This window comes from Canis aureus, chromosome 16 (genome assembly GCF_053574225.1).
Source record: "Canis aureus isolate CA01 chromosome 16, VMU_Caureus_v.1.0, whole genome shotgun sequence".
NCBI classification, from domain to species: Eukaryota; Metazoa; Chordata; class Mammalia; order Carnivora; family Canidae; genus Canis; species Canis aureus.
In genome coordinates, this window is record NC_135626.1 from 5,625,288 (window position 1) to 5,649,003 (window position 23,716).

Genomic DNA, 23,716 nt, shown 5'->3' on the forward strand with positions numbered 1-23,716 from the left:
CTGACACAATTAGCCAGGGGAGGGTGCTGAGATTGGACTGGCAAAATGGCCAGGCCTGGTGACGCAAGTGGGAGAGCAAGAGCTCATGGCACATCCCTCTGCCAGGAACACTGCCCCCCACACCTCAGATTCAGCGCAAATGTCACCTTTTCAGAGTGGCTTCCTTGGTTGTTTTCAGGCAGATGCTTTCCGTGCCTGTCACAGCTCTTGTCACTCTAAGTCCTTGTCACTCTTTAGGTGACATTGACTTATTTCTTGTCTGATTGACTCCTGTCTCTCCTGCAAGACGGGGCCTCCCTGCTGTGATCCCAGGGCCCAGCACTGGGAAGGGCTCAGTCATGGGCCTGATGGAAGGGCATAAACACCCTCCCACCACCTCTGTCTTCTCAGCAAGTGTCCCTCTTGGGACCTGGAGATACAGAGATGAGCCCTAGGCCACAGGGAAGGACAGGGAAGGCAGGTGGGGAACGGTACCTGAGCCAAGGATGGTTGGCCTCGCCTTGGGGGGCCGGGACCCTGTGAGGGAGTTGGTGCCATTGTTGGTCCCACCACCCTTGCGCGTCAGCTGCAGGGAGGAGTCCTGGCCTGGGATGGAGATGGACTTGGCAGTGGATGGTGGCCTGGGGAGAACAGATGGCTGTGACTGGGGTGCCCCACATTCGGGATCAAAGACAGGGGAGCCCAAGAGCCCAGAGGAGGGAAGAGTCCCTGTGCAACACTCCCTCAGCCTGCACCCACACTCACGTCTTGAAGCAGGGGTCTCCGGATAGCAGGAGCATTCCGATGGTGACCTGCACAGAGGGAGAAATCAGCCATACCACTCTCCCTGTGACCAGGTGTTCCCCTGTGGCCTCTCTGCTGTGGCTCCAGACGGGCTGGGGCTGGACTCTGAGCCCATCTCTGCCCCTTGCTGGACCTGGTGAAGCCACCGAAATGCATTGAGCCCATTTCCTTGGGTGGAGGATAGAATTAATCCTGACACCTCCTCCTGGGATAGGTAGAGAGGACTAGGGGAGATGAGGCTTTGCTCAGTTCAGCACCTGGCACAGAGCACAAGCAGAAAAAGCTAGCAACTCTTATTCCAGAACTGCAATTAGGAGAGGGGCCACAGTTCCTTCTCCAGCCTCTGGACCTACTCATATCATCGCAGGCAGGCGGGAGGCTCCCGGAGCCCACCTGGTGGGGAGGGGGTACACAGAGTCCAACATGTAGGGCAGAGGCTTGGTAACAGTTTGTTGATTGAAACAGGAAGTCGTCAGAAATTCAATGTCCACCTGGGCAGAGATTTGGGCAATGGCCCAAACAAGGCAAGGTTGGGACCCCAAGTCTGGGCTGAGATAGAGCAACAGGAAAAGGGTGATGGGATAGGAAATGGATACTCCTATCACTGACAAAAATGGAGATTACTGGGCTGAGATTTTATTTTATTTTTTTTACGTAAGAGAGATCGAGAAAGAATGTGCACGAGCAGGGGAGGGTAGAGGGACAGGGAGAGAGAATCTCAAGCAGACTGCACACCCAAGGTGGAGCCTGGCATGGGATTCAATTCCACAACCCTGAGATCATGACTTGAGCCAAAACCAAGAGTCTAACACTTTACTGAGCCACCCAGGTGCCCTCACTTTTTTTTGCTAAATAAATTCTACGCCCCTGTGGAGCCTGGTGCTCCCTGAGGCTTTTTTTTTTTTTTTTTTTTAATAAACTATTTCATTTGACTGTGATAGCTTATAAGTAGATGATGGTCCCAGGGTGTACACAAGGGAAGCAGCGCTCAGATACAGACTCAAGGGGAGTGAGGGCCCACAGACCCACAGACAGGACGTGGGGAAGCTGTCCTTGAAACTGAGGCCACCTGCGCCCCCCTCACACCTCCTGATTTGCCTAAGGGTGCATAGGGCCACTGGGGTGAGAATGAAAGGCCCTAGCCCCCACCAAAACTAGCCTAGACCTTTCTGGGTGCCTCTGGTTCCCTCTGAAAAGGGTTCAGGAAGTTGCAGAGCCCCTGTCCACCACCTGCAGCCTGGCTCTACTTCAGACACAACACGTTCCCATTGGGTCAACTATTCATAGAGGTGTGGTTAGGACGAGACTGTTTTCTCAGCCAAGTGGAAGGCTGGGGGAAGAGGAAGAGAGGTGTGCTGGCAGCGGCAGATGCCCAGATAGCTCTGTCCTGAGAGGCCAGAGAGTCAGCTGCCTGGAGGGAGGGAGCTGCCCCAGCCACTGGAAACCTGCATGTAGCTGGGCTCTAGAAGCCGCCACCCTCGGTTTGCCCAGGTCAAGGGATGGCAGGTTCTCCCACTCACAGATCAGGCAGCCTCATGTCACACAGGGCAATGGTTGGGAGCTGGACTGTGGAGTCAAATAGCTGGTGGTCAGCTCTGCCTGTGACCCCAGGCAAATGATCTATCTAACCTTTGTGCCTCAACCCCCTCCCATGCAAAACCGGGCCCCAAACCAGGCACCACACCCCATAGGGCTGTTGTCAGGCATCATGAGCAGAGAGGTGGCAAGCGCTCAGGGATGTTCATCTCACCAAACCCTTACAGAGACTGCTGGGATCCACTGCTGATCCCTGATTAAAGATGGAGAAACTGAGGCCAGTGGCAGAGCCAGAGTTCTGAAGGGTAGCTTCCTGACCCCGGGACCACACCTTCCCAATGTCTGGGACGGGGACCTGTATTTTTAGCCACCCTCCAGGGGACTCTGCTGAGGAGGTCTGCCCCAGCCCTTGGTGGCAGGGCCCTGGTACCTTGAGGATGGAATTGTCCTGACGAGTGTTTTTCGTGTCGTATCCCTCCAGCAGGCAGCAGCGCACCGTGGAGCCCGAGCCTGCGAATTCGGCCAGGTTCAAGTCGGCAAAGCCCAGCTGAGAAGGACAGAGGAGAGTGTGGGAGGGCTGCAGGGGGTGTGGGTGTGCAGCGCGGCTGTGCAAGGGTTAACTTGGGGGAGTGGGCAGGCAGATCCCTGGACTGCCCCACAGCCCAGGCTGAGTGTTGCATAATGGCACCCAAGGACAGAGGCTGGTCCGGAGCTCATATCCCTGAACTGCACAAAGCGCCCTTTGTGCCACATCCCGGCGTGCACTGGGGCAGCGCCTGAGATGAAAGGACATTGTTGCCTGTCACACAGAGGCATTGTTCCCTGGGAAACAAGGCTGTGCTGTGGGAGCCGCCAGGCCAGCGGGCAGGGGGGCGGGAAGCCCCGTGGGAACTTGGTATGGGGGAGGGGGCAGGCAGGAGTCCCTCCCAGAGGATGGAATGAGGGGCTGGGGGAAACACCTGGCTGCTCCTGGGACACAGGGTGAGGCGCCAGGGGCATGGAGGGAAGAGGGAGAACATTCAAGAACAAGGTGTAGGAGCGGGGAAGGTCTTCTGTGGAAGTCATGTCTCCAGACCTGGGTAGGGGGGCAAACTGGGTTAAGGTGGGGGCATGCTGGGATTAGGGACTTGGGGGACAACCAAACCAACAGGTGGCATTTATTGAGCACCTATTGCATGCAAGTCTCTACTGTAGAGTTTAGAGATGTATAAGCCAGAATCAGAGACTTGGGAGGTTCACATCCCAGCCCTGTCATCAAGTCAGAGAGACCCCCATTTGGCAGGGAAGGGAACTAAGGTTCTGCGGGATAAGTGATGTGCCCAGGGTCCCACCCAGCCCAGCTAGCAAAGCCAGGCCTGAGACCAGGACCAACCAGCTCCAGTCCAGTCCCTCTGGGCCCCAGCTTCCTTCCTTGGAGAATGCGAGCAGGGCCTGTCAAGGGCGTTTGACTACAGGACAGAAGGGAAGGGCCTGCAGGTCTGACACGTGCTGGGTGCCTGGTGAGTGTCCGCTGCATGAAAGTGGAAGGTTGCAGCTGTCGGCGCCCACATGACTTAACGGGAGGAGAAATTTCCACTGTGGTGGCACCTTCCACAGTCCAGTTCTAGCCACCCTGCCCTCTGTTTCTGCAAAAGGCCACCAGTGCCCCGGCCGGGGCAGAGTGCATGGTCCAAAACACGGAGCTTCCTGAGCTCCGGTCAGTGGGAAGGGACACGCCTTTCATGCAGGGCGAGGTGAGGTAAAGGCATTTCCCCTCTGGACGGACTGAGCCCACCGTCTGCCACCAGGCCACCTCCCAAGAGCCACAGACAGTGGGCTGTGAGTCCCCACTAAGAAAGAGGTCCAGGCCAGAACAGGCTAAAGCCAGAGGCAACCCTGGCAGAGCCACTTTCTCCTGCTGGTCACAGTAGGTGCCATGCAGATGGCAACAACACAGATGTGCCACAGCGGGGACTGGTTGGGTACCCACCACCCAGCCGTATAGGGGGCCACTGCCAGTAAGAGAGTAATCCATGAAAATATGCCCACAGCATACTGGCAAATGAAAACCACGCTGCAGAATTTGTTTAGAACAAGTCCCTTTTGTGTCTTTAAAAATCCTACCGTCTGCATGCACATGAGTACACACCCGGGGTGCTCATTTTGCATTCCTCTAAACTGCATGCACATGTGTTTTACTCGCTGCTTTGTGTGTACATTTCATAATTTTTCTTTTTCTTAAAAGATCTGGGAAGACCTTAACAAATCCAAGAATGGGGTCTGGGGAGAAAGAGTGCAGAGGAAGGGGATGGAAAAAGCCCTCTTCACTCTGGACTTTTGTACCATTTCTGCTATAACAAAGCATGTGGCAGCTGTGTATTGAGTGCAAAGACTATATTGATAGTAAATTTCAATAAAGATATTTCCAAAAAATAATATATCTCATGCAGTGCTGAGTGTCTCCTGCTTGGTGCAGAGAGGGTCTGGAAATTCTCTCATGCCTGTTCCATCCCACTGTCCCTTCACAGCCCCACTCACCTTAGAATAAGCCTTCCCGCCTTTCAGCTCCTGCAGAGAGACACACAGAAGCAGCAGTGTGACTAGGGAATCCAAGGGACCTCCTGCATTGCCCCAGCCTCCCCACTCCACTGCAACCAATCTGACCACTGCGGGGGGGTGGGGGGGAGTCAAGCAAAGTAGCAAAGGGACCCACTCCTTGCTCTCTGGAGGGGACAAGTCAGGGGATGGGTCTAAAGCCACTGGTTTAGTGGTCTCACACCCCCGCGTTGGCCATGGACTCCCAGCCCCCAGCCCCAGCCCCGAGGCCCAGCCTCACCTTGCGCACCGACACACGGAAGATGCAAGGGTCCAGCAGGCCAGTGGCTGGGTTGGCACTCATCTTACACACAAAGGTGAACCTCTTCCGCCACCGCACGCAGTTCTCCTGTACTTCCTCCCTGCAGGGCAGACAGACAGGTGAGCACAAGCACGCAGGTCGAAGCAGGTATCAGGGACAGGGCTGGCCTTTAGGGAGGGGACAGAAGGAGGAGAGGAGCTCTCACTTTTTACTTTGTATCACAAAGTGACTGTATTTTCATAACAGAAACAAGCTTGTGTTAAGTGTTATAAAAACAAAAAAATTAAGTAATACAAAATGGAAAAACAACAAGGTAGGGGTGAGGTCAAGCAGGGGCAGCTACTACTTCCCCCTACTTTCAGTGCTGCTCCCACCCCTTGTTCTGTGGTTTTGGGGGGCTCCTTCCTCTGCCATTATCTCCCACCAGCCCCTGGCCATTCAATGGACCCTCATCACAGTCCTTCCAAACTGGCCCAAGAGCCCATTTTACAGGTGAAAAGTGAGGTAAATCGCCAGTGTCACCCAGTCAGGAAACAGCTGGCATCCGCTCAGTGCTGCCTGGCTTCAGAGACCCCTTCTTCACCACTAACAATAACAACAACAGTAGTAGTAACAATAACAGCATTTCAGGCTGGTATCATGCTTCCCCTGTGCCAGACAGCACTCACAGCACTTTAGTGGAGCTGCTCCAAGGGCCAGAGACCCATGATCCTGCCAACCCTTCTGGCAACTGCCTGGGACAGCTACTACCATTAAGCCAATCCCTCATTCACAGAAACCGGGAGTTGGGGGGCCAAGACCCTGGCCTGAGGCTCACCACGTGCACAGAACAGGGACTTGGACCTGAGCAGTAGACTCCCGGTAGCACATCCTTCACTTACACCATATCAGCCTGTGACACCAACCTGGAGTCCTTGGCTTCCCTGACGTTAACTGGGGAGCTGGTCTTCAGCCCAAATCCTTCTGTACCTGGGGGTATTACCACACTGAAAAATCCAGCACCCCCTTAAGAAGGAAATGCTTTGTGTCCTGGGAGTGAGTGGAGCCTCGGGGAGCACTCATCCTGTCTCTCCCAGCTGCTCAGCAGGCTCTGGGATGGCAGGGGCAAACTCCATGGCCCAGCACAGCTCCCTGTCTTCCCCACAGTCCGCCTGGCAGAGTCTGTGCTCAGGAAGGGGTGGCCACGGAAGGGAAGGGAAGGGAAGGGAAGGGAAGGGAAGGGAAGGGAAGGGAAGGGAAGGGAGTGAGTGAGAGACATTATCTCTGCCCCATCATCCCATCTAACAGGAATGGCCATGTTGGACAACTGAGGAAGTGACTGCTCCACACCCCGGGAACCCCAGGATCACAGGTTAACTGCCAGACTAGGCCTCAGGGTAGAGGGTCAGCACAAGTGGAGTATTATCTGAACATGGGTGTGTTCGCTTCTCACATAAACTCCAACAGTAGGCTCTATACCACCCTCTTTGACAGCTGAGGGTACTGAGGTGCCAAGAGACTGCCCCAGATCACATCCCCAGTGACTGGCAATCCCAGATTTGAACCCAGGACCGTCTGACTAGTCAATGTGTTCAGCTATCACCTTGGTTCACAGGTCAGAGCCTGGAAAAGCCCGGCAGGCAGAATTCACCGGGGTTTCCCGGCCAGCAGCCCTGCTCTGTACTCAAGAAACATACCCATGTCTCCGAGTGCCAAGTACCCATCAGGCCCTAAGCTCTGCAGGGGACCGTATTCACAGATCAACACTGACAGTTACCCAGCGATGACTCAGTGTCACCAGGAGAGGGTGGAGGGAAGGGTGAGTCAGAGTAGGTGACTGGCCGCAGGGAGGTGACATTCAAGCTCAAACGGGAATGAAGAGAGGGGTGTAGCCAGTAGGGGAGACAAGTTCCAGGCAGAGGAAACAGCCTGAGTGAGGAACAAATATTCTTTTGGTTTCCTTGGCCTCGCCTCCCCTGCACTGAGCGTCTTCAAGGAGCCCCCTCGTGGCTCCACAAGGCTTCTCCCACATTCTGCCAGGGCTGGGACAAGGGGCAACAGGACTCAGGTCAGGCAGACCTGGACTCCAAGCCCTCAAATCGCTGAATGACTCAGCCAGGGCTTGACCTCTCTACCCTCATGGGTAGAACAGGAACACCACCCACTCATTTATGGGCACCCAGGAGCATCAGCAAGACCCTCAAGGGGAAGGTCCGTGAGACGTGTCTTGACTGATGAAGACATTGGGGACTCCAGCAACTCCCTGCAGCCCCAAGACTGGGGACAAGCGGAAATGTGAGGACCAGAGGTGAGGGGGAAGAAGAAGAGTGCCCGACCTCTGGCAGACATGGACGGGGACCCTGTCTGAAGCAGGTGTCACAGGAGAAGCAGCAGCCTGGGCTGGGGAGCATCACCTGACTGAACCGTGCTGGTTCCACCTGTTCATTCAAACATGTGCCAGTCCCTATTCTATGCACTGGGACCAGAGCAGTAACCAACTTCCATTGTGGTGGGAGGAGAAGAATGAGGTCAAGCAAACAAGAAAAAGTAATGGAAGGAAGAACCAGAATTCTCTCTACTGGCAGAGACTCTGATCTCGTATGTAGAAAATCACAAAGAATCCACTAAAAACTATCAGAATACACGAATTTGGCAAGGCTTCAGGATACAAGATCAATATACAAAAATCAGTTATTTCTATGTCCCGGTGAACATCCACAATGAAATGAAGGAAATAAGTCAATTCACAATAGCATCAGAAAGAATAAAATAAATAGGATTACATTTTAAAAAAGAACTACAAAATATATATTCTGGAAAACTACAAAACATTACTGAAAGAAATTCAAGAAGATCTAAGTAGATGGAAAGACATTCCATTAGATCTTCAGGTTTCCAAAGATCTAATGCTGGTATGACAATAATCCCAAATTGAATCTAAAAACTCCATATAATCTCAGCTGGCTTCTTTGCAGAAATTTGACCAATTGATCCTCAACCTTGGAAATAAGAGAGACCAGGATAGTCAAAGCATCTAGAAAAGTAGAATAGAACATAATTAAAGATTCACATGTCTTTGACTACAAAACTTCTACAAAGCTTAATCAAGCTTATAATCAAGAAAGTATGGTTCTGGCATAAGGACAGACACATAGATCATTGGAATGGGATTATGAGTTCAGAAAAAAATCGACTGAATAGAGTCGACTGATTTTCAAAAGGGTGCCTGCCAATGGGGGAAAAGAATGGTCTTTTTAGCAGAAGTTGCTGGGACAATAAGATATTCACATGCAAAATACTGAAGTAGGACCCATTTCTTACACCATACACAGTAACTAACCCAACATGGATCAAAAACCTAAGTGTAAGAGATTAAACTACAAAATTCTTAGAAAAAAACATAGGAAAACTCTTTGTGATCTGGGATTAGGCAAGTTTCTCAGATATGATGCCAAAAGAAGAGGTGACAAAAGAAAAAAATAGAAATACTGAACTTTATCAAAATTAACCTTTTTTTGTGACTCCCAGAACACCACCAAGAAAGGGAGAAGATAGCCCACAGAATGAAGGAAAATATTTTCAGACCATACATATTAACAAGGGACTTTTTGCTAACAATATATAAAGGACACTTACAACTTACCAGTAAGACAACCAATTTAAAAATGGGCAAATGATCTGAATACACATTTTTCCAAAGAAGTACACGAATGGGTGGCCAATAGGCACAGGAGAAAATGCTCAGCATCATTAGCCATCAGGGAAACACAGATCAAAACTATAGGGATTGCCTGGGTGGTTCAATGGTTGAGTGTCTGCCTTTAGCTCAGGTGGTGATCCTGGGGTCCTGGGATCAAGACCCACATTGGGCTCCCACAGGGAGCCCGCTTCTCCCTCTGCTGTGTCTCTGCCTCTCTCTGTGTCTCTCATGGATAAATACATAAAATCTTAGGGAAAAAAAACTATAATGAGTGACCACTTCGTTGTATTAAGATGGCTATCATGATCATGACAAGAGTTGGAGAGGATAAGGAGAAACTGGAGCCCTCGCACACCACTGGTCAGAATCTAAAGTGGTGCAGCCGCTTTAGAAAATCATCCCGGGGGGATCCCTGGGTGGGGGGATCCCTGGGTGGCTCAGCGGTTTAGCGCCTGCTTTTGGCCCAGGGCGCGATCCTCGAGTCCCGGGATCGAGTCCCACGTCAGGCTCCCGGCATGGAGCCTGCTTCTCCCTCTGCCTGTGTTTCTGCCTCTCTCTCTCTCTATCATGAATAAATAAATAAATCTTTAAAAAAAAAAAAAAGAAAAGAAAAGAAAAGAAAAAACCATCCTGGCACTTCCTCAAAGGTTAAATAAACATAGTTACCTTAGGACTCAGCAATGCTACTCCTAGGTGTATATCCAAGAGAAACGAAACTTACGTCCACACATACAAAATTGTACACAAATGGGGATCCCTGGGTGGCTTAGCAGTTTAGCGCCTGCCTTCCACCCAGGGCGTGATCCTGGAGTCCCACATCGGGCTCCCTGCATGGAGCTTGCTTCTACCTCTGCCTGTGTCTCTCATGAATAAATAAAATATTTTTTAAAATTGTACACAAATGTACACAGCAGTCCTCACAACAGCCAAAAAATAAAAGCAACCTGAATGTCCATCCACCAGTGAATGCATCCATAAAATATGGTCTATCCCTGCCATGGAGTATGATTCAGTAGTCAAAAGAAATTAAGGGCTGACACCCGCTACAATGTGGATGAACCCTGAAAAATGCTAAGTGAAAGAAGCCTGTCACAACTGCATATTGTGATTCCACTCATATGAAACGTCCACAATGGGCAAAGCCCTAAGAGACAGAAAGACTGGTGACTGCAGAGGCCAGGGGAGTCAGGACGGAAATGCAGAGTGACTGCTAATGGGCTGATGGGTATAGGGTCTCTTTTTGGGGTGACAAAAATGTTCTAAAATTTACTGTGCTGATGGTCACACCACTCTGCACAGACTACAAACCAATGAACCTACACTTTAGACAGGTGAAAAACCAAAAAACACGGTAGGTCAGACAAAAAGAGAAAAATGGGGAAGACAGAGGGTAAGGTGGGTAGGGCTGAAAAGAGATAAGAAGGTGAGGGCTGCTATTTCAGGCAGATGGCTGGGGAAAGCTCTAAGGCAGTGACACCTGAGCCGGGTGAGCATGCTGAGCATAGATGCAAAAACTGAGGAAAGCTGTCCAGATGCATGAACAGCAAATGTAAAGGCCCTGAGGTAGAAATATGCTTGGCAAATGGAAGTGTGACATGGAGGCAAGTGGCTGAATGGGGCTGGGGAGCAGATGTGGTTGGTAGTAGAGGGGGGTTAGGTAGCACACATCAGGACCTCAAGGGCCATGATGAGGTCTTTGAGTCTTATTCTGATGGTGGCTGGGTCTTGCTACAATGGCTTGAGGCAGAGGCAGAGAGCAACCCCAGAGTAGGTGGGTGGAAGAGCAAAAAGAGCAGAAACACTTCCCAAGCAACCAGAGGCCCAAGCCTAAATGGGGGATCTGGGGATAGCCATGGCTCCCACACAGGCCCTCAGATCTCTACCTACCCCCTCCACTCAACTCAGCCCAGGAGTTGGAAGCAGCTGCTGGAGATCCGAGGAGGAAGCTCACAAGGCTGGGCATGTCGAAACACCCAAAGGAATTAGGATTAGTGTCTGGGAACAAAAGCTGATATATCGGATTGTAGGCTATCTCCCTTCCCCTTTGTGAGTCTGCCCTGGGAATGCCGGCCAGGAAGCCTGAGGCTCTCTCTGGGTTCCTGTGGGCCTGCCAGGCCAGGCCAGAGAAAGCCACTCCATGCCCTCCCAGGCTCAGGTAACAGGCGCCTTCCTCTCCCTCCACAGGAAGATGGGCCAGGGCAGGGCTCACAGGATCAGCGCCGGGCCTCCCCGTTGTTTCCACAGGGCTCTAAACACACACTATTAAATGCCACCACTCCCACGGGAAGAGGCTCACAGCCCCACCCCGGCCCACCCCAGGAGGTCACAGCAAGGGTAAAATAAATACCCTAGCAGCAGCCCTTTCCCAAAGGCCTACTATGTGCCACCTGGAACCCTTCAACATTGAATGCTGGGTGTCATCATGCCCGCTTCACAGGGGACACAGGGGAGGCTCAGAAAGGCTGAGTAACTCACCCATAGTCACAGAGTTGTGAGGAGTGGAGACCAGTGTGGAACCCGAGTGCTTCTGTGTCCAGAGCCCATGTCATAGAACCAGAGATGGCACAGCCAGGACTTGGCCCTATAGCTGCCTCTGGAGATAGGGAGTCGGACATCCTTGGTCGGGTGGGATAGAGTCCCAGGCTCAGGACAGGGACAATGGAGGGAGAGGAGCAGAGGGCCGGGGAGGGGGGTTCATATAAACAGCAGGAATAAGGAACCAGGGGAGGCAGCAGGCAGTGCCCAGGTGCAGAGACTGTGAGAGAAGGTGACTAGGAAGGTGACATTTGAGCAAAGAGCTGAAGGAGGTAAGACAGTGATTCATGCCCTGGAGGAACAGCAGCCCAGGCAGGAGGGCCAGTTTTCACACTGCTGAGCCCCTGAGGTGGGAGAGTGCCTGACAGGTTTACCAAAATGCAAGGAGACCAGCGTGGCTGGAGCCAGGAGGAAGGCTGGAGACGAGATCTTGGCCCCAAGCTTCCAAACTGTGCAGAGGTGCCAGCAATCCCGGGCCCATGTGCATAAGCAGGTAGGGAAGCACAAGACGAGACGAGTGTCCTTTTCTTTTGGAACTGGAAGTATCAATGTGGCCTTTTTAACAACCATGACTGGGGGGAAAAAATGAACTCTGGGAGTGCTCAGCGGTGCCATGAGGCCCTAGGCCACAAAGCCACTGTGGGGAACGACCCCAGGAAGAGCAGGGGCTCCGTGCAAGACTCCTGAAGGGTGACCAGGACCCTGAAAGCCGAGCGCCACCTCACACCACTGTGACCTGGATGGACTGCAGGCCCAGGGGACAGGGACCCCGCCTGCCTGGGCACCCTTGGCCTCCACGTGCATCTGCAACAGCAGGAGACACAGTGAGTGCCTATCTCAGAAAGAGGGGGAGCATGAAAGAATTAAGACCAATGAGCATCTATGAAAAAAGTCATAATAACATGTTTGTTAAGAAAACACAGGCCTGGGCATCCCCACCACTCCTCCTGCTGATGTGGCTGAGGACAGGCCGGGAAACAGAACTGTAAAGATGAAGAAGCCAAGCCCGGAGAGGAGCCCATTCAGAACCTTGGACGCTAGGCTCCCAAGCAGGGGGCTTGCTGCATCTGCACGCTGCCATGAGGGGACAATGGTCAGAGGAAGGAGGGAGCTCACAGCAGGTCTGGCTAGGGTGGGATGAAGGACACCAGGGCCATCTTCTTCATTTCTGTCCAAGAATCATTTCTATAATATAAATTTAAATTGAAAAATGAGAAAAGGGTATGGGGTTAGGAGGGTGTGAGGTTAGGGGGACTGGTCCAAAGCAAAGGGGCTGTAACCTCTCATCTCCGTGATTCACAGCCTGGACTCAGACTTACCCTCTCACAGGGCCAGGCACCCCCCAGGAAATGGTGAGGAGGACCTCGGCGTGCTGCAGCCTGGGGTTTCAAGTGTGAGTCCCCAGCTCCATGCTGCCAGGGACAGGTAATTACAGAGACTGGGTTTTCAGGGGAGTTTTGTTTTTAGGTTTAAGATATACAATTAGACGCCCGAATCCCAGAGAGGCGGGGCAAGCCCTCCACCCACCGCAGCCCACTGTGGCCATACCAGTGGCAGAATTCAGTTATTTCTGGGTTGTCCTAAAATAGGGCAGAGCACCGCACCAGGCTGCAGTCCTCAGGCCAGCAGAATCCCTTGGAGCTCCCCTGGCCCCAAATCCCGGCCAAGGCCTCTATTACACATCCACAAAGACTTACTGTGGGTGCTGGCTTGGCATGGGGCCTGGGTGGGTGTGGGGACATGGCAGGAGCAGACCTGGAGGAGGCCACAGTTGAATAGGGGAGACAGACACTTCACAAGTTACTGGTAACTGCCACCAGCCTCCAAGAATGCAGACAGGAGCCTGACCTGCTCTGGGGCAGTGACACCAGAGCTGGGACCTCAAGGTGAGACTGGTCACGTGAAGATTAGATGAGATGTCTCAGGCAATGGAAACAGTCCAAGCAGACCCCGAGGGAAGGAGGTGGCTTCTGGGGGCACAGGATCAGGTTGCTGAGTGACCCCCCAGGAGGTCCATCTCGGGGGGGCCCTGACTTCTTCATCTGCAAGAAGGGTGACACTGCCCAACGCCTTGGTGCTGTGTCTGGTTTCTTCCTCCTGCTCAGCTTGGTGGCGAACACGGACAATTCTGGCAACACAGTATATGTGGCCAAGTCTTCCTAGCATCTGCTTCACTGTGTGTCAGAGACCAGAGAAGGCAGGTGGTAGCCACCACTGGGGCCCCACACAGATGAAGAAAGCACCTCATCTGTCACACTATTTCCCCAGAGCCCAGAACTGCACAGAGTGGGACTCTCACTTTAGACCACTTTCCCTGCCCCTCAGGCTTATCTTTAATCAATCAATAATAAAAGCAGGTCCTGCTCATTGAGCTCATTCTACAGGATACATGTTTTTTCTTTTTTTTTAATTTTACTTATTTATTTATGAGAGACACAGAGAGTGAGAGAGAGAGAGAGGCAGAAACACAGGCAGAGGGAGAAGCAGGCTCCATGCAGGGAGCCCGCTGTGGGACTCAATCCTGGGTCTCCAGGATCACGCCCTGGGCCGAAGGCGGCGCTAAACCACTGAGCCACTCAGGAATCCCAGGATACATGTTTTGTATATATGACTATCTGAATTCTACCACAATCCTATGAGGTGTGTACCATTATCATTCCCATTTTACAGATGAAGAAATTGAGATTGAGAGAAGGCAAGATAGGCCCTAAGTCACAAAACAGGGCTGGATGCTGACCTGAGGTAGCCTGACATCAAGGCCACATCTTCACTGCTTCCTCATGTCAGTTCCCCTCAAAAGCAGGATGGTAAGTGGACACCTAAAAGGAGGGAAATGCTTCTTCCCAGGCCCCAGCAACTGAAGAGTCTCAAGGCTGTGAAGGGTGGCAGGTCGGATTGAACTGAGCCACCATCCTTACTTAGCCTTTCACATTGAGAGCTGGTTAGAAATTCAGGATTCCCAGCAGGAGTCACCCCAGAGTCCAGGCTCTATGGTTCCCAAGGTTGGCCCACTGCCACATCCCCAGCACCTGGCCCAGACCAGCATCATCACCCAGAAAGTGCAGCAAGATCCCAGAGCCTTAGCATCCCCAGGGTCTCCATCACCCAGGTGATAAGGAGTCAGTGCTAGTGGGAGCCACCTCCTGGCCACATGTTGCCACACCCACAGGGTCCTTGCAGACAGGGACCAAACAGGCCATTCGGTGCCACTCCCTAGAGTCAGAGCAAAGATGGAACATGGCCAGCAGTCATGAGAGGAACAGAAAGTCAGGAGCACGGAATCTGGGGTATTGATGGGGCAGCCCCTGGAACAGGTGCCAGCGTGACACCACACCCACAGTCAGCACTTCACCATCCCAGCCCCTGGGCCTCGTCCGCACATCTGCCTCATTACCACTGCCCAGCACAGAGCCCTAGCCTGGCAGGAGGCAGCTCAGCCATGGCCACAAGCAGGGCCCAGGAAAACAGCGCTTCTCAGACTCGAGGGAACACTGAAAAACCTGTGGCTCATCACCCAGATTCCCAGACACTGCCAGAACTACAGACTACAGGGCAGGGTGTCCCTCTCAACCTTAGAGCTAGTGACATTTGGAGATGGAAATTCTGGAGGCTTTAGCGGGGCAACCTGTGCACTGCAAGATATTTAGCAGCATCTTGCCAGTAGCACAACATCAGCTATAACAACCAAAAATATCTTTGGACACTATCAACTGTCCCCCCAGGGGACAAAGTCACCCCACTGAGAATCACTGCTGCTTGGACCGAACCCGACACAGGGTTCAATCTCACGACTCTGAGATCACAACCTGAGCCAAAATCAAACTGAGCCCAGGTGTCTCAGGGACTGAACTTCTTAATGTCACCTGGGATTCTGATGCAGGAGCTGGGCACACAGCTAACAGAGGACATACCCAGGAGCAATGAGTGGGACCCCAGGGACCTCCCAGCCCCAGCTGTGCTCCTAGGTTCCCGAGAGGACTGCTTCCTGGGTTCTTCCTATCTGGCCCCTACAATGACAGGTAACCAGAGCAAGGCTGTATCACCTAAGTCCCTACCACTGGTCCAGCAGCCGGGGGTGGGGGTGGGGGCAGGAGGTGGGGGGGCCCTGTCTCGAGGCCAGCCTGTGGCTTCTTGGCCACGCCCACTCCATGATTTCCAGTCCTTGGCTGGGTTCCTGGCAAAGCAAGCGGCGGTCCCAGTGATGCGGCCAAGGTTCCCGGCTGATGAAACGCAGCCCAGGCAGCCCAAGCCGGGAGAGTCTAATAAGGAAACAATTTAAATCAACAACATCTGCCTGTGCTTCCCCGAAGAGAAGAGAGTACAGCCGCCTGGGGAGGGGCCCACCCCGGGGACCAGCCAAGGCGTCCATCCAGGGGCCGTGGGGCGGTAGAGCTTCCATCCCAGCGACGTGGCCAACGTGGCAGCCCAGCAGCATCTGCCTCCTGCCAGGAATTCAGGGCTGCGCGCAAGGAAAGCAGCTTGCTGCGGTTCTGACACAGCCAGCGGCTCCTCCTGCAACAGGATGAGGCAGCAGTCAGTTCCTAGAAGCCAGCCACTCTGTGCTGACACTGGAGTGCTCAGAGAGGTGTTGTCACCAGCCGCCCCCAAGACCCCTTCTCTGCTCCCCTGCCAATATGAGCCCTGCTGCTGGCCTAAGAGTAAAGGCTGGCATTAGCAAGTGACCCATGGAAGTACAGAGTGGACAGCCCACCGGGGGCTGCAGCAACTCCAGATTGAAAAGGGGGGGGGGGGCAGGCAAATCACTCAGGCCTGGTGGGGAAGCATCAGGGGTGGGAGTAAAGATTCTGGAGTCAGATGTACCTGAATTTGAATCCTGCCACTCTCAGCCCAATAACCTTGAGCTGGATCAAAAAAAAAACCCACAGTGAGCAGGTGCCAGCTTCCCCATTTTATGTACACAGGCACACAGCCTCCCTGCTCAGCCTTCCATATGCAGTCAGGCCTCAGAGGTAGCTTCCCCACTACCCAGGTGAAGGCTGCTATTCTCAAGTGGCAACAATGGGCCACTCTCTCTTGCTCTTCTAGCCCAAGAGGAGAGTAGGCCACTGAAAGGATCCAAAGTAAACCTCTAGCTTTGACCAAGTGCTGGTCCAATCCCACACACCTATACAAAGATGCCCCCACTACCCAGTGTGGCCCAGAGGGTCCTGTTTTCTAGGCCTCCTGGCACATATGCCAGGTGCTACTCAAGCACTGACTCTCTGCAGGCATGACCACCATCCACCTCACAGATGAGCAAACTCTCGGGATCCCTGGGTGGCGCAGCGGTTTGGCGCCTGCCTTTGGCCCAGGGCGTGATCCTGGAGACCCGGGATCGAATCCCACATCAGGCTCCCGGTACATGGAGCCTGCTTCTCCCTCTGCCTGTGTCTCTGCCTCTCTCTCTCTCTCTCTGTGACTATCATAATAAATAAATAAATAAAATAAAATAAAATAAAATAAAATAATTAAAAAAAAAAAAAAAAAAAAGATGAGCAAACTCTCAAGAAGTCCACTGGTCACACAAGAGGTGCTGATCTGTCCTATCTCAGGAGCCCACCCCTAGAGGGTACTCATGCTGAATTACCATCAGAAGTAACTGAGACCAATGGTCCAGCAGGAAGCCAGGCACACCAGGCCCTAATGGAGTCCCCCTTTCCCCATCCTGGACCATACATCTGGATGTTTCCCCAGGCCTTGAGCCTGTCTGGGATAACCCAGGAGGTAAACCGACAGGTGGCCCAGGCAGGAATGTCCAGGCCGCTCCTGGCTGACTCACATCAGGGTGGTGTTTGAATCATCCAAGGAAGGAAAGAGAGGAGGGAGGGAATCCCATCCCCAGAACCCTGTTCCTTGAGTGGCTGGTCTTCAGCAAGTCAGGGGGCTGTCCCTATCCTCTGAGCCCCTACCCAACCCCATTAGGCCTTTCTGGAAAGCACCCTTCCCCCAACTACTGCAGCTAGACAAATCTCTTCTTCTTCTAGGCCTGAGTCTTAGGTATGGTGAAAATACAAGTGTCTCAGAGTATGAAGCTCTTAGAGGCAGGGCCTTTGTCTCACCCACTGCTGCTTCGGAGTCCTGAGGATAGCAGCTGGCCCACAGTAGGTACTCAGGAAGTATCTAATGACTGACTAACTTAGTGACCTTCACAGCCCTGCTCCTAACAAGGGCTGTCACAGGCCTTCTTAAAATGCTCCTTCCACCTCCACAAAAGGGCCATTCCTGCTGTGGTTGGCCCATGTCCTCTGGTTCTCTGCAGAGTCCAAGGGGTCAAGGGCTATCGCCATCTCTGGAGCTGTTCCCAGGTGTTCCCACTGCCCCACACACGGCTCCCCAGTCTTCTGAGGTGACCAAGGAATACTCAGAGACCACTCATTCGGAGTCACGTCTCCGCACAGACTCAGACCTGTTTTTCCAGGCATCTTCAGCATCTCCCCAAGATTCCAACCACAGGACAAGGGGCTCAGGGTCAGGTGGGGCTCACCAATATCTACCTCCTCCTCAACACCTGATTCTCCAACAGACTCATGCAGACCCTGGGCCACTCACTGCCTCCGTCACTCAAGCATGCTACACATATCAACTGAGCATTTCCTACACTGAGCCAGGCCTGAGGACACTGGAGATACATCCAGAACAAGCCTGGGGCTCAGTCTTGTCTGCCTCCAAAATGTGTGTGTCTCACTCAGGTCCAGGTGATTCTTCTTTAGCCAACTCATAACCTGTGGGAGGTGCTGGAGCCTTCTCCTGGCATTCAAGGAGAATACCCAGTCAGTCAAAGGCCCATTCCCAAAGAGAGGGGTGAAGCCAGAGCAGGCGGGAGAAGCCAATGTCTCCTTCCCCCCATGGTGCTAGATCTCCTCTGAGAGCCGATGCAGCTAATGGTCTTTCCCGGCTCACCGGTCCCAGGTCAGGGACCATGGCTGTCTTGGTCATTGCTGGGCCCCGTGCCTAGTATAAAGCCAGGGCAGCAGCCTGGCTCTAATCACCAATGTTTGCTGACTGGGTGAACCACAGGAAGAGAGAAGAAAAACAATTAAAAGGAGAGACAAAGGAACGTGGACCTTTCCCTTCGCTCTCACCCTTGGGTCCCCTCCAATAACTGTCCTAGATTAATACCAATCACTGCCAAACTTCGCTGAGCCCTTACTCTGGCCCGGGGCTGTGCTGGGTATACAGCTGGTGTTAATCCACTTAACCAAACACCAAGCAGCTTATCACCCCATTTGACAGAGGAGGAAAGCAAGGCTCAGAGACATCCGTGGTCTGGAAGCCTCAGGAGCCCATCCTCTCTCTAAACTGCCAAGCCCCCCAGGCCAGCAGCCCCCGCTGGGGTTTTTGCAAGGACCAGAAGGAAAATCTGCAGCCAGAGAAGACCGTTGGCAGCTGCCAAGATGAGTTACAGCCTCATAAACAGGAGCGATGCTTATCAGGTCAGAACGGTTCAGATTGCCCCACCAGCAAGACCTCCTCCAGGCTTCCAGGCAGCCAAGAAAGCACCTCACTTTTGTCTAGAGGTACCCAGCGCTCCCAAAGGCGTGGGATGTCTTATGGCTGTTGCTGACACACGTGTGTAGATGTTGTCAGTGCTGGGCTCACAGATTCTCAGAACAGCCCCACATAACCAGCCCCCAAGGAGCAGGACAGGCCCCAGAAGCCCCTTCCGGGCGTGACTGCCACCCTGACAAAGAGAACATCATCCTGACTCATATCAGGTTGGGTTTTTTGAATCAGATTGCTTCTGAGCTTTGTATCAACAACATCACACAGCACGCTGTCTGCTTCCTTCCCTTCCACGTTGTTTGTGACGCCCGTCCTGGTTATGAGTAGCAGTGGCTTGTTCATTCTCACTGCAGAAAAGGCTTGAGCCTTGTTTGGAACCATTCCATGATGACAGCTGACAGTCACCTCCCCTTCTGCAAACTGGAGCCCCAAATGGACAGACAACCCGGGGGCGGCCCTTGCTGGTCCCAAAACCCAAATCTCTTCTGGGGCACCCCCCTAGGAAAGGTCAAACTCCTCCCCATGGCCTCCTGCCACTGCAGGCCCGCAGGCCACTGGGCCCTCCAGCTCAGCACTCTCATCCTTGCCCTCCCTCTGCCCTAGTCTGCACTTCTCCCCACCACCTGGCCACTCTTCCCTGGGACCAAACCCAGCACCACTGCCTGAGGAGGGGCCCTGGGACTGCAGGGCTGTGTCCCCAAGAGCCGCCAAGCCCCACCCCCCCCACCCCCGCACAGAAGGTGGTCAGGAAACTGTCCCCTGCGGGACTAGGAGCCACAGGTGTGCTGTCTCCACATGTCTGCTCTTAGAGAGGAAGCGGTGGGAGGAGAAGGGTGCACTGAAGCCGAACAGGACCCAGACTTCTGCCTTCCCCGGAACCCTCCCCCGCACTAGGCTGTGCATCTTTCCCCTCTCAGCAAGTTCAGTCGGGTTTCAGTTGCCTGGTGAGTGGCCTTGTGCTGAACAGGTAGTCCTCCCTCCCTCATGTGAGCACCCCCACACCACTTGATGGAGGAACAAGCCAAGGCTGAAAGGACAAAGCCTCCAGCCAGTCAGAGAGCCAGCAAGCAGCTGCCAAGTTCCAACAACAGAGCCCGGGGTGGGCCCCAGCCCTCTCTTCACCCCTGTCCCACCAGGAGCATCCCCACCTCCCACAGAGGGTTCACCCAACACAACCCATCAGTGCCCCCAGCTGCCTCTCAATCCCAGCCTCTGAGCCCGTGGCGGCGCCCAGCTGCCTGGTAAGCGGGTGAGGGCTGCTCCTGACACAGGCTGATACCTCTGGCCCCCAGGGTGGGGAGGGGCCATACCCAAGCAGCTGGCAGTGGCCGGCACACGATCTGGCACACGATCCAGCACCACCAGTGCCCATGCTGGTTCAGTGCCAAGGGAGAAAAGTTCCAGCCCCGTGCCAGCACCAACAGGCAGCAGCAGGAAGCCCTAGAACTAAGATGTAATGGATGCCACTCTTGCCCACAGTCTGGGGAAGGAGCTAAGAGGCAGGGACAGAGACCGTAGTGTCCTAAGATTAGGACTCACAGTGGGTGTATGAGGCAAGAGTCCCAGGAAGGCTTCCGGGAGAGGTGGCTCTTAGGCTGAGCAGGAGTTTTGCCAAGTGAAGCAATGAGGGAAGGGAGCTTGAGATCAACGTAACTGCAGAAGCAAACAACTACAAGAGTAAGGCGTGGTGGAAGCAAGGGGAGCAGAGCCCCAGGAGAGACAGGGGCCTCCCCGCTGTGAGGGGCCCCTGGCTTCCTCACCCACTCCCCTGTCCCCAGCAGAATCTGACACTGGGGGCCTCCACCTCTAGTGGGGGCTATTTTTGGCCTGTTGGGAGGGGGGCTCAAAGTTGGCTGTGGAGTGGGGTCCTTCCCTGCAGGTCCCTGCAGGACCCCACCCTGACCCAGCGCAGGCCCTTGTGGGGACAGTGCCCCAGATGGCACTGGCTCAGAGCCAAGCACCCCAAGATGGGGCAGGTTCAAAGCAATGGGGGGCAAAAAACCCCACAGAGACCCACTAGAGACCCTGTGCTCCAATATGATAGCATGCCCCTTAGGCACTAAGTGTGCTCCTCACTCATTCCCACCCCTCTGAAGGGCAGAAAGCCCCAAAGGGAAAGTGCCCTTTTCCTACAGCGCCACACAGAAATCACAAGACAGAGACAGCATCCCAGTCAGTCCTGGCCCACAAAGAAGTGCCAGCTGCCATGGGACAGGTAGGGGTGGGGGGAACTGAGGTGCACCACCCAGCCCACCACTGTGACTCAGCCCTGGGACGGGAGGATGGACTGCAGTGTGTACTGTGTCTCTAGTATGTGCCAGAAACCAAGCTGGACGTTTGACAGGCATTATCTCACTGTGTCCTCCCAAGAACACTGTGAGGCAGGCACTACCAGCCCCACTTGGTAGGGTCTAAGGGACTAAATCCCACGCCCAAGGTCACACAGGCAGCAAGAGGCAGAACAGGAATGTTCTTCCCAGTCCTATGTCGGGGGCAGGGCACCAGCCTGGCCAACTAGGCAGAAAGTCCTCCATCAGAGCTGCTTCCTCCCAACTGCTGAACCAAGTTGGCCAGAGAGGGCTGCTGGCTGGCCACTCTCAGCTGACATCTAGACAAGGTTGGGGGTCGGTGGCTCCAAGCCTGCATATGAGAGCTATTCCAAGTTCAAGGTGTCAAAAGAGGCGCAGAGGAGAAACCAAGGGTTCGTAAGCACAGCCCTAAACAGACATCAATACTAGGTGCAGGCTGGGCAGTGTCAGGCCTTACCAAGGCCACCACTGGCATGGTGTGACCTCATGGAGAGCTGTAGGCCCAGGGGATGACAGACTTCAGGTCACAAAGCGCACCTGAAGCCATGGGGGCTGGCCTGGTGTATCCACAACCAGAAGCATTTGCCAGACAAGGTGGATAATGAAGAGAGACATCCCTCGCTGCCCTCACCTTCGTCTCTTTCTAAGCAAATCTTGTTTCTTCCCTGCTCAAACTTTGTTGTGGCTGTCTGGTAGGAAGAAGATAAACGTACCCCAGCTGCCAGGGTGTTATACTGCCCATCCCCAACAACATGCAAGTGACCGCAGGGTCACCACATGGCAGTCACCAGACTGCATACACTCAGTCTCCGGGCTCCTGAGACATGTGAGCAGACATACTAGCAGCCATCACAAGGCTCAGCAGGGCTTCCCGAATGCAAGTCAGGACTTTCAGGTACTGAACAAGCAGAGTTCAAGTGCACTCAGGGCCCTCAGACACACAAAGTCATCACTGCTAAGAACCCCTGGCCAGAGTGGCTCCCAGGACAGACCACAAAGCAAAGAACAGGCCTCAGGGAATAGCCTTGGCTCCACAGACCCAGATCACCTCAGGTCAGGGCTCTGCCATTGCCAGGCTGGCAGACAAGTAGCAGGGACTGCCAGGGTGGCACCTGCCAAAGGTGTGGCCAGCTGGTGGCAAAGACCAGGTCCAAGGAGCAGAGAGCAAAGCCAGGACCAGGCTGGGCAGCTTCGGGCTTCACCATGGGCACCAGCAGCACGGTCTGACCCCACAGGGACCCAGCAGCTGGCCTGGTGCCACCGCCTGGCTGCCTGAGGTGGCCTCTACAGCCTGCCAGCAGGACTTTCTCCATAGGTGCCTGCCTCTCATGTCCCTCAGCCTGCTCATAGAAGGCCTTTCGCAGGGGCCTCAGGCAGGACCTAGTAAAACAAGGGAGGCAGACTATGGCAGAGATCCAAAGGTGTGCAGTGGGGTCAGGAGCCTAGAGCAGCATCCCATGGAGAAGGCAGCTGCAAAGCCCCTTGGGCCAAACGCTGCCACGTGGCACTGTTGCCAGATATCCAATTTAAAAGAAATCGAAAGTCTGGATTTTTATTCTGTCAAAAACTATTAGAGCACAGTACGGGGCAGTAAAATCCTAGCTACATTTGGCCACTGTGCACCCTGTGAACTTCCATCTTCAGGCAACCACTAAGCGGTAGGTGTGGTGCCAGGTGCTTCAGGACCAGGAAACCCACCTGCCCAGTCTGCCTGCCAACCTTTTCTCCAAGATGTCTGCTCTTCTCCCTCTACCTGCTACCACACAGCTGGGCCAGCAAAACCCACCTGGCCAGCTCCAACTGTCCCTTACGGGGTACTGGTCAGGACCCCTTGCATCTTCTCCATTCAGCAGCCAAAAGCCATCATCCTAATGGGCAAACCAGGCCACACTTCCCCCCCTGCCCGTCAGCTGGACCACCAAGACCGGGGGGGTGGGGGAGGGTGGCAGTCAGGCCTGGCCACTCCTCATCTTCATTTTCACCAGTCCCTCCCTATCCCGTTGGCCACTGGCCAAGGAAGGGTTCTCCACCTGTCTCCTCCTGAGGGGACTTGCTATACGGTAAATCAACGCCTCCCTCTTGCTCCCTTCCCTGGCACCACCAGCATGTGCATGGGCCAGACCACAGGACCTGTGCCAGCTGGGCAGAGAGACCTCTTGGGATGTTTGGGATTCTTCTTGCCTGAAGGATGGATTGGCTCAAGGCTGGAAGCCTGCACCCAGCCTGCCCTGGAGAGACCATGGCCCGGGCTGCTGCCTCTCAACTCACCAGACTTGGCTGGGACCTCTGCATTCCTCCCAGGACCCCTGAGAAGGCCTTCCAGATGCCCATCTGGATGCATCTGCCTGAAAGAACTCCAAGCAGGGACCTTGGCAAATGCCCACTATGCCCAAGTGCCAGCCCATGCCTGGCCCCAAATCCATGGCAGTGATTTTAGCTTCACCCCCACTTCTGGCCCTAGAGCTCCTTTTCCTCAGATATCACAGGATCTAATCCAAATCTAGACTTTCCTATTGCCATCCAACCCAATAAAAA

General features: G+C 53.9%; 1 protein-coding gene across 2 annotated transcripts in view; it reads right to left on the reverse strand.

Moving 5' to 3' along the window:
- Positions 1 to 23,716, reverse strand: part of EEIG1 (estrogen-induced osteoclastogenesis regulator 1) — a 34,493-nt gene that overhangs the window by 7,089 nt on the left and 3,688 nt on the right. Inside the window, exons 2-7 of one of the 2 annotated variants that reach the window (XM_077850811.1) lie at positions 15,714 to 15,881; positions 5,135 to 5,255; positions 4,837 to 4,866; positions 2,750 to 2,866; positions 745 to 791; positions 475 to 620 (exon numbers count right to left, since the gene is read on the reverse strand). In XM_077850811.1, the coding sequence (XP_077706937.1) occupies positions 475 to 620; positions 745 to 791; positions 2,750 to 2,866; positions 4,837 to 4,866; positions 5,135 to 5,255; positions 15,714 to 15,881 (629 nt within the window). The remainder of the gene's footprint in view (positions 1 to 474; positions 621 to 744; positions 792 to 2,749; positions 2,867 to 4,836; positions 4,867 to 5,134; positions 5,256 to 15,713; positions 15,882 to 23,716) is intronic. The other variant, XM_077850812.1, reaches the window with a different exon arrangement.